The following is a 10,901-nucleotide window of genomic DNA, read 5'->3' as shown; positions in this document are numbered from 1 at the left end:
TTGCATAAAGATTTTCATTGATAACCACTAAAGAAAAAAAACAAACAAACACCAACAGTGTGTTTGGTGTGTGTTTCTGGACAGATGGGATTCTTGTGCTTCACCCTGTCATCAGCTTAAGTGCTGTTATGATCCAACCTGTTTTCTCACCTACTAATCACACATAACAGGTTAATGCGGAGCAGCCAGATTATTGGCCAGATTATTTGGTTGTTTCTGACCTGATAATTGATTCGTGAATAGCAGTGGTATTTCTGGTCTACAGTCGCCCCCCTGTGATTAATCCTAGAATATCCCTTCTGTATATCAGTTCAGTTTATGAAGAGTAGGGGGCGCCAATTCCTCTCCTGAAAAATCATTAAATTAAAGTGGAAAGAGATATCAGAGAATTAGTGATTGTGAAGGCTGTGTATGGGGAAGGTATATTTATCAAGACTCAAAAAATGTATTGTCTTAAACACTGTGAAACACACTGGTTACCCTGGGGAACGAAATTCTTATGTTGCGAGTGAAAATAATGGTCAGAATATAATGTGCATTGAGTTATGCATGTTAAAACATTCAGAGTGTATGAGTGTTATATAAAACTGTTTAATGTTTATAACAATGATTAATATATTGTGTGCACAGTTGCAAAGGTACAGGTTAGTATTGCCAGTGTAAACTATTTGTAGGGTATTATTTATAGAGTTCATGTAGATATCAGACTGTATGATCAAAACAGATGTTTAAAATGTGAATATGAAGGTTTTCCCAGGTTTCATGTTCTGTTTTTTATGCTTATCAATGCTTGTCACTTACATGTTTTAAATAAAAATTGTATTGAATTTTTTATTGATTTAATCCCCCAAATTTGCATATGTTTTTATAAAGTTGTTGGCCTTCATTCCCCTTTAACTGAAAAAAACAAACAAACCCCAAAACAAAAAAATAAGTGAAATATTGTGTCAACCAAAGTTTCTTTCTTTCTTTCTTTCTTTCTTTCTTTCTTTCTTTCTTTCTTTCTTTCTTTCTTTCTTTCTTTCTTTCTTTCTAATTAACACACTTTCTGCAAACATATTTAACAAAGCTTTACGTGAGACATGAGCTTTGAATGAAAAGAAAAATAAAAGATTTTCAAAGGAGTAATTTAGATTAGATCACACTATGCTGTAAAAACAAAGCAAAAAAGAAAAAAAAGCATGCACTTTCCTCATGTGGTCTTTGCAAGAGCTTTAATTTTGCCTAGAAAAAAACTGGCCATCAACTGACCTTTGCTTGTAGCATATATTACATCAAAGGTTGCCTGTGATTGGACTGCGGTGTCTGCATGTTATCCAGATAAGGGTAGAACAGAAGCTTGCAAACAGACGCACAGAAACAGACGCTTGAATGCATCTGGGCAAATTCCATCTCTGTCAGCATCTGGAGATGGGAATTGATCCGAATTTTAGGATTGAAGGAAAGAAAAGTAAATGTAAAGGCACAGAAACTAACTCTGTGCTTCAAATTTCCAGAAGTTGTTTTAAACAAACATCAGCCTTCATCGCCTCATTTAAAGAAAGAAAATGTTTCCATCTACGTGTTTGCTCATTACCAAGTCTGTTGTCTTGTCAAATGTTTGTTTAGACGACCGCCGTGCAGCAGCAGAAGTCTATTATCACCAGAGTTATTATCTGGTGGTGACAGGTGTATGAAAACTGTACATAATGCAATACGCTTGTGCAGCATACGCACATTGATGAGAATAAGAATAGCGATGATACTTATTATTCAGCATTTTAATAGTTCCCGAAAATCGGTGTTTAATATAATAGTAAATAGTAAACAATATCACTTTTATTTGTTCATCTGACCAACTTAGCTCTTCATATTTAACATAAAAACACTGTTAATTTGTATTTTCATGGTAATCACTGACAGTTTGTCAAATTATTATTTCAACTCTTTAGACTTCTGCTACGTGCTGATTGTAAAGAAACAACTGTCATTATGATATCTGGCATTCAGCACAACAAACTCCACATTTGTAACATATAAAACACAGTAAATGAATTATAACTGACGAGAAAATCAAAGTCAAATCTGACCGCCTGATTTGGCCACTTCAGTTCGACATCATCACACTTATACTGATGTTTTGATTGTTATCATCCAATTTCTTTATATTTCTTCATCGGTACAACTGTCCATTTTTTTGTGCTGTAGCATTAATAGTTTATTTAAAGTTATGTTATGCAAATCCTATGTTATTAGTATTTACCCTGACATGAGGCGTAAATTGTGTTATAATGATGTGTTTTTTGTTTGCATGTATGTTTTGTTTTCTTATCTTGTATATGTCTGTATGTTTCATAGTGCACTGTCAAAATGTAGAAATATGCATATATCTTACATATACTGATATAAGGAACACAAAGCATCAAATCCAAGAAAAACTGCCTTTATAAAGTAGCAGCTTATCTTCCTATCATATTTTCATGGCAGGGGTGGAGTTCAGAAAGACATTGCAAGTTTAGGATGGAGATGGCACACGTGAGATTTGAACAGTCTGAGTCTGGTAGAAAAGCACAAAAAGATTTTAGAGCCAAAATGTAGTTATTGTCTCTGTTTAAGACAAAACCCGTGGTTAAAGCATACAGAGGATACAATGTCAGTACCACAATAAATAAAGGTGACATAAAAAAATGAAATAAAGTCTAGCATAGAAACCCTTTCACTACAGATGTTTAACCATTTAAATGAGCTAATTCCCAAAGCTCAGGCTTTATTTATCGTGATCCATGTGTCGTATGGTTTATTGTAAGACTCATAGGTTTTGTATAAAGTTGTAGCTGAAGTAATGCAACTTTTAGTTACATTTAGTTGAGTACAAAGTACAATATTTACCACTAAAGTAAAGCACAAAATGTCTTTAAATGTGTAACTTGACCTTATCCTTAATGTTTTACTATAAATCTAACAACGCTTTTGCTCCACAGTTTCAGTGGCAGATTGTTATTGTGAACTGGCGCCATTTAAATGAAAACTAATTGAACCGAGCCTTTGAAATTGTTAGTGATGATTGAAAGAGCCACTGTAAATGTAAGTGAGTGTGTAATTCACTTGGCTGATTACAAAAACAGAAAATATCCAGTCGATTGTATAAACTCCTGGTAGACCAGCTTTAATCTGCATGATATGTCGGTTTGCCTCCCCACATCAAAATGTGCTTGAATGGGCCGGAGTTTAACCACCAGTGATTGTGTCTTGGAGAAAGAGACTGGAACAGAAACATGTGCAATCCACAGAACATATGTGTCGGAGTCCACCTCTGCATTCCTCTGGGATAATCTTATCTCCCTGCTGATGAGCTTAAAGACCTCTGAACTGTAGGGCAACACTCTCACATGCACAAGCACAAACAAAGCAAACTTGTGGTGATGAAAGGATGGAGCATTTTGTTCAAGGAACAAATATTTTCCATCCTGTGAGTTGAAGATATAACTGCTCAGTTTAATATGTGAAAATGCATCACTTAGTAGATGAAACCCTTAAAAAAACTCAATAGAGCCAAAAATTAAAGACTTATCACCTTTCTTCCAGATTAAATTAGAGGCACACCAGGAGGGCTACAGTATTCCTGCCTATCATCAATCATCGTTCAAAGAAGACTTGACCTGTTTTCAGCCTGGAAGTCAATATGCATAAACAAATGCTAATGTGCTTGAGTGGCCGTTACCTGCTGCTTGAATAGACTGAATGGTAACAATGCACCTGGCTGATCAAAGGTGATCAAGGTGGTTTTAAAATGCAAAAAAAAAGGGTTTTAAGCTGCACTTGAGCAAAAAAACACATGTCCAAGCAAGTGTTTGGATGTTGATCTGATGTGTGATGTGAAGATAATGAAATGGTGACTTGCTCAGAAAAAAAAAGAAAAACATATCAAAACATGCTAAATAAATATCCTCAGCTCCAGTACAATTTGGCTAAATAAAAGATTTAGGAGCTTATAATGTTTTTCTTTATTGTATTATGAGATGGGATGTGTGCCTTTATTTTGAACATGTTAAAAATAATAAAACAACAACAACACAGAACCCCCCCCGAGGGTAAAATGACAAATCTTAATAAATAACTTTATAACTGTTTAAAATGAGTACGAGGAGACAATCTTATTTAATCCCTCTACTTTGAAACTATTTAGTAACTTATAACCACGAGTTTCCCCCTGTTTATGCCCTGTCCTATCATAAATCCTTTCTTATAATTTGTTACATGAATTTGGTTTTATAACCTCTGTAACATGAAAAGAGATTTAGATATTTACAGATGTATATATACACATAAATGTACACACACATACATGTATAAACACACATAGTGTTTAAATAGTGCACACTCTGTACCTTGCAAAAGCATATTTTTGTGTCATGCTGGGACGGTTCATCACTCAGTGTGTTCCACAGCTTCACTCCTTTTTTATGTCGTACGGATACATGAATGTTTTAAATTTAACTTATTCTCTAGAAAACAATTTGAGCATACTGTGAGTAAGTAGGTTGTTTAAAGCTTTGTACATAATTTGTGCTGCTTTAAATTGAAGAGAATTTTTGTATTTTTGATTTTAAGAATAGTGGATTTATATCCAGTATTAAGGATTATCCTTATAGCCCTCCAGCCCCCCCTTCTTCTCTGCAATATGGAACATTTATAAGCACTAATGAAACCCTCTGCACAGTAATTTGAATACAGTGATATCAGTCAGCAGTAGAGAATGTGAAGTGATTTGAGGTCCAGTATATGTTTTGCTTTAGTTAATACTGTATGTTTTATATGAGATTTACAGCTTATTTTATCATCTATTACCACACCAACAAACCTATTTTCATGAACTTCTTCCATGTCGAGCCCATCTATATGCACTTGTTAATTTCTTTTAAAATTCCCAAATGACCTTATTTAACTTTCTTTAGATTTAATGACAGTTTGTTCCTGTCAAGCTTCTTTTTTTTTTATTTTGCACATTTATGAAGTGACCACAGTGGCTCCTTTAGATTAGCCCCAGAGAAAAAAATATATTTGTGTGATTTGCAATAAATACTGACTTAAAAATATCACATACCTGACATATATCACTTATATAAATAATGAATAATGTTTGACCCTGTACAAAACTCTGGATCTCCAATTTCAGGATTAAGTGCTCAAAAATGAATCCTGAAGTAAAAGTTTGTGTATGACATTAGAACAGACTGCTAATAATTTCTAGAGAAGAACAGAGGATAAAGGTGCAGAAAAGCCACAATGTGATGTCCCCATACAAGGACACAGAATAATGAGAATGAAATGGGGGCGGTCAGCAGTGGTCAGCAGCTACAGAGGTTTAAAATGTCAATTTGATATTGTATCACTTTCACAACTCACGTTTATAATACTTGATATATGCTTTGTTTACATATGCAGCTGCACAGGTATGGCTTGCTTTGAAATGTTCCATTCAATGCATGAAAAAAGTTATAATTTATAAATGAATGAATGCATTCATTTATGTGTGCATACAAGAAACACCTTTTATCTACAGTACACTGGTGATAAAATTATTACTAGTTTAGCAATGTACAATTCAATGAAATGACCCATTCCTGTCATTATAAAGCTGTCTATCCTCATACAGAATACAATTTATGATGCTTTATAATGTCATAGAAAAACAGTAAGTTTTTCTTTGTACTCTGAGTTTATTGATAAATGCCCAGAGTTTAGTTTTTGTAACCTGCTCTGTACTACAGTTTATCCTGGACTGTGTGACATCTTTTCTTTTACCCTTTGGTTTCATCCATATCTTTATTCAGTTTTCTAAAGAACCCAGTTAATGTTAGACAGACAGCGTCTCGTTTTAGTTTTGTGGTTCTCCACCAGTGAAGCCCTCCTAAGATGAGTCTGAATTAAGACTCGTCCTCCTCTTTTGAGGAGGCTTTGAGAACACTGGCTGCTTTATTCTGGAGGCCAGAAAAAAGAAGAACATCTGTTCCAAGCAGAAAACTTTTCATGTCTTCATGTCCCCACTGTGTCATGAGGTCACTCCAACCCTGTTGTGTCACAAATTGTCCGCAGACACATTGCTCTGCACGGAGGGGCAGATTCAGCAGTGTATAATCAGCTGTTTTCACTCTTACGACTTCTTCAAAAGAGAAAATCTCATGAAAGTGTGTCAGGGTTAGACACACACACGTAATCATATCACTGCGCATACCTTTAATGTCAATTATTTCATTCGACCGCTTTTAAGAGTCAGGTTAAACATGCACAGAAGCACCGCTCAGATCACTTTCACGTGTGTCTTTGCTATTTGCTTTTGTTTTTACTGCCGACCTGCCCTCATGACCCTCCAGCCTACGTGGCGTCGGAGTCAAGGAGCGCTCTAACGATGTGTGAACTATCGGGCCTGCCATGACAATGGCGCCTTTAGACAGGTGTATATACACCCTTCACACACAACCGCTCTCTTTTGCAGTGCTAAATAGGACCAGTGAAGACTGTGATGGTCTTGTCTAGTGAATGGCATTCACGTGATTTTCACACTTAGAGGGTGCGCAGTGACTGCTGGCATTTGCAAAAGAAAAAAAAGATTGTGGGTTTTTAACATTTTGTAGATAACCCGTCGACATAGAGTCTTTTAAACATACATCTGTCATTTCAGGAGGATGCTTCAAAACAGTTTTTGGCAAGGTGACTTTTATCTTTTATTTATCCAGGTAAAAAGTGTCACTGCGATATCTGGTCAAGAGAGCAGCAGAAACAGCAACAAATAGAACACAACAGTCCCATAAAGGTATTTTATCCGTCCATAAATTACACTTCTTTTTGTATTGATTATTACGTAAAACACAGAATGGGTACAAGTAATAAGGATATTTAGAAAAAGAGGTAATTTCTTTTTTATATATATACATAAGTCTTTCTTAAGACTACACAATATTTACCAGTATAACCAATATAAGCAAGGATATTAGAGAAAAATACAACTTTCTAAAGCGATCATAAAGGTAAAATAACATTCTGGTATGTAATAAAAAATATAATAATAATAATAACAACAATAAACCTTTGCCTGCTGATCTTTCCAACGGTCCCTGTAACACATGCTCACTTTAGTCACAAACACAACAGAGACAAAGACATGACTTTTGATTGGAAAACCTTGGGAGGAAGTCTAAAACATCATGTGATGCTCATTCGAGAGAAGCGCCTAAAGTGGATTTAATAGGTCTCAGTTTACATCATCATGTGCTCCTGTCGGCTCTGTTAATTTTTTACCTTATATCACGCTGTGAGCAATCTGGAGAACAGCGACGCCTTTATTCAAATGGACGTGTCCCCCGCAGAGAGAGAATGAGAGGGGTAGTCAGTGAGGACAAAACCTCAGCTTATTCTCATTTGCTTGTAAAAGTCATGTAGTGTCACTTGTTTTGCAATGCAATGATAATGGTGAAATTCTCAAACTGCTTATGCGATTACTTCTGACATTTTTGCACATTATTGTGCGGGTTGTAAGTAGAAATAACAATATTTTGTGCAAATCAGTGCCACAAATCTTATTTTTTAACACTGCTTTTCGGGTATTTGTGAATATATGTTGTGCAAAACATATTCTTCCACCACAAACCACTGACTGCATTGCAGTATGGACCAACAGAGGACGCTCAAGTTATTGCTGGCCCATTTTTTTTTAAAGGGCTGTGACTTTTTGGTAAGGTGTATGATTTATTTCTTTGCAAAATTATTGCAAAAATGGGAAATGCTTTGGTTTTGGTGCTTTTCCTGCAGGACGCCCCGTTAGGATTACCGTGGACATATTTGAACTCATATCAGGATCTTCGACTGAACACAATATAAAAGTAATTTTTTGGCCCTGAAGGCAAACTTCTCCCCCTCCGTCTGTTTTACATATTCACTTCTCCCTCCGGGTCTTCCTCATAATGAAAAGCATTGATATGCACATTTCAGTTCAGGTAGACTATGAAAACAGTTCGGCCGTGTTTCACATTGAATTGAACACTCGGCCGTTCACATTTCATGACAATACGCGTATGCCCGATGTTTGAAAGCCAGCCATTAGAGGCGTGAAATGCATAATTAGATCAGGGCGCTGCAACAGCTTTTGGCACATTGATCACCTGTGATGAATGGAGCCGGTGGCGCCCAGCCCGGACACACGGGGTGTGTATGTGGGCGGAGACGTGCCCACCCACTCCGCTGCTTCTCTCCTCTGCTTACTATATGAGGAGGCAAGTTTGGGATCCCCCAGACAGATTCAACTTTGGTAGTCGTCTTGTCAATCTTCCAAGAGTTTTCTCTCCACCCCGACAGGAATCCGCTGTTTGCTCAAGCTGTGATTAGAGCGCACAACGCCTTGGACTGTATTTTTTCCCCCCGTTTTTTATTTTTATTTTGTATTGTTATTCCATCGGTGAAGCTAGAGCTCAAGATGCCTCGGTCGTTCCTTGTCAAGAAGTATTTTCCCTACAAGAAGCAGCATAATAGGGAAAGCTACCCGGAGAGCCACACAGGTAAGTTTGCTATTGTCCGTGATTGTATGCAAGATATTTGCGAGTGCATTAGACACATAGGGAATCACAGTCATGAGCTCCCCATCAAGTTACCTGCAGACACATAACAGTCATGTGGCAGACGTGATAAGGTATATACCTGTCATGTAGCAGCTTGGGCATTCCTAATTCTTGTCCCTGTCACCTGGAAAAACTCATGATAAGAAAGCTTGTGATTAAAATAGGCTGTAACGTGAACCCGAAGAATGAAAACGCGTTTAGTGGTTTATTAGATTGTCTGTCCCATTTAACTAACCTGACTTCATTTCCTTTGCATCTCCAGCTTTTGTGCCAGAAAACTTTCCATTGGCTGAACTTCCATCAGAGAACAGCTCTGCACTGACCTGCCAACCCGCCACGCTAATATTCAGCGTGGACATCCTGCCTCGACCTCACCCCCTGATTTCCCCAGAATCTCTCCCCCCTTCACCCATGGGCCCTTTGGATCTCAGCAGCTCTCCCTCCTGCAGCAGCGGTGAGGAAGAGGAGGACGGCGGACGTACTTCGGATCCACCAAGCCCAGATACAATTCAGCCAATCTATCACTGTTTGCACTGCACCAAGAGCTACACCAGCCTCTCTGCATTTTCCCAGCATCAGATGTCCCACCAGCTCCCCCCCTGTGCTCCCGAGACTCCTATGACCACAGAGGCTTCAGCACGCCCGGTCTTCCACTGCAAACACTGCCCCAAGGAGTACAACAGCCTGGGTGCCCTGAAAATGCACATTCGATCACACACGTTGCCCTGCGTGTGCACCACGTGTGGCAAGGCTTTCTCCAGACCGTGGCTCCTCAGGGGACACATTCGCACACACACAGGTATGTCAGACAATTGATTTTTTCCAAGATCTGTAGGCTTGTTAACTTAACAGCTGGTTGCACCTTGTTCTCATTGATATTCATTGATGTTTCCTGATGTGTGAGCAAATGCTGGGGGGGGGACATAATCTAATCTTCCTCACAGGTGCTTTGCATGTTAAAAGGCACTCTGCATTAATGAAGTTAGTGTGTCCTACCACTGTTTTCTGTTATCTCTAGAGTATCTGAAAAAACAATGACTCAGGGGTAAACTTTTGTTAATGTGTTGGGAATGTTGGGCTGGCACTGATTGTCTCTCTCTCTCTCTTTTTTTTTTAACCAGGTGAGCGCCCCTTTGCTTGTCAGCACTGTAGCCGGGCCTTTGCCGATCGCTCCAACCTGCGCGCCCACATGCAGACCCACTCTGAGGTGAAGAAGTACCAGTGTGGCTCCTGCTCCAGGACCTTCAGTCGCATGTCTCTTCTGAACAAACACAGCGCCTCTGGATGCCGTCCTTCCTCGTAAAAGTCACATTCCTCCTGTTGTCCTTTCAGTTGAAGCTACCTGTTGTGATGGGAGCCAATGCTATTAGCTGCACACACACACATGAAAAAAAAATGCAGTTATACTTTTATGAAATCTGCCTTAATCAATTAGAGGATCAGATTGAGGTCCTATCTGTGGCACAATTTTGTCTCATCCATTGTGATTTGAGAGCAGGTGGACATTCAATTAATTCCCAGGGGAGCCCGTTGGTGCCCGCCAGTCCGGGACTTTGGCAATGTTGCAGCTGCTTGTGTGTGTGTATGTGGGGATGTCCTTCCTCACTATACTATGCATACATGACATGTGTGTATCTGAGCAAATGTGAGTGTTGAGACAGCTGTCTGCATGGTGCACTGTGGAGGCAGGGCGCTGAGGGACGTGTTAGCTGTGACCTCGACAACAGGTGACACCCCCTGCCTGGTGTGCCTCTCTGCAAGCCAGAAACACTTTCAATAGACACTCCAATATGTGTGTGTTATAGGACCAAAAATACACCTTGCCTTTTTACAAATGTCTCATTTGAAAAGAAAAAAAGTTGTCATTTTTAAGTGGAGAGTCACAGGAAATAGTGGAAATATACAACAGACACTCATGACGTGCAACAAATGGTTCAGTCAGCCAGGAATTGAACCAGGGACTAACTGCTCAGGGCTATTTTACAATCTAAATGACATTTGTATTTTGGATAAGTGTTGACATACAGTTTTTATGAAACATTGAACTGAATGTGCCTTTTTTAAAGGTTGTGAATTTTTCTGTCATTTGTAAATAAAAGCATTGCTTTAAAATAACAGCTCGTTCCCGTCTGCTTCTTGTTCTTTAAAGAAGTGTGTCAGCAGGCTTCTTATTTAAATACAAATGAGTTCATCAGGACAGACATGACAGTTTCTGAATGGGAAGATAGAGCTGTGCGTTGTTGTATATGGGTTCATGTGTGTTAAGGGGGAGTGGTGATGGGTTTGTGTGATGCTGAGTGATGAGGGGAA

General features: G+C 38.5%; 1 protein-coding gene across 1 annotated transcript; it reads left to right on the top strand.

The window, feature by feature from the left end:
• The first annotated feature begins 8,296 nt into the window (after positions 1-8,296).
• snai1b (snail family zinc finger 1b) lies at positions 8,297-10,610 on the top strand. Its single transcript, XM_084917610.1, has 3 exons — positions 8,297-8,531; positions 8,854-9,390; positions 9,713-10,610. The coding sequence occupies exons 1-3, from the start codon at positions 8,450-8,452 to the stop codon at positions 9,892-9,894; spliced, it is 801 nt and encodes a 266-aa protein (XP_084773736.1). The 5' UTR covers positions 8,297-8,449; the 3' UTR covers positions 9,895-10,610.
• The last annotated feature ends 291 nt before the right edge of the window (positions 10,611-10,901 follow it).

Source organism: Perissodus microlepis, chromosome 20 (assembly GCF_051167445.1).
Source record: "Perissodus microlepis isolate ML-2025 ecotype Zambia chromosome 20, ASM5116744v1, whole genome shotgun sequence".
NCBI lineage: Eukaryota > Metazoa > Chordata > Actinopteri > Cichliformes > Cichlidae > Perissodus > Perissodus microlepis.
This window is presented reverse-complemented; position numbering and strand designations above follow the sequence as displayed.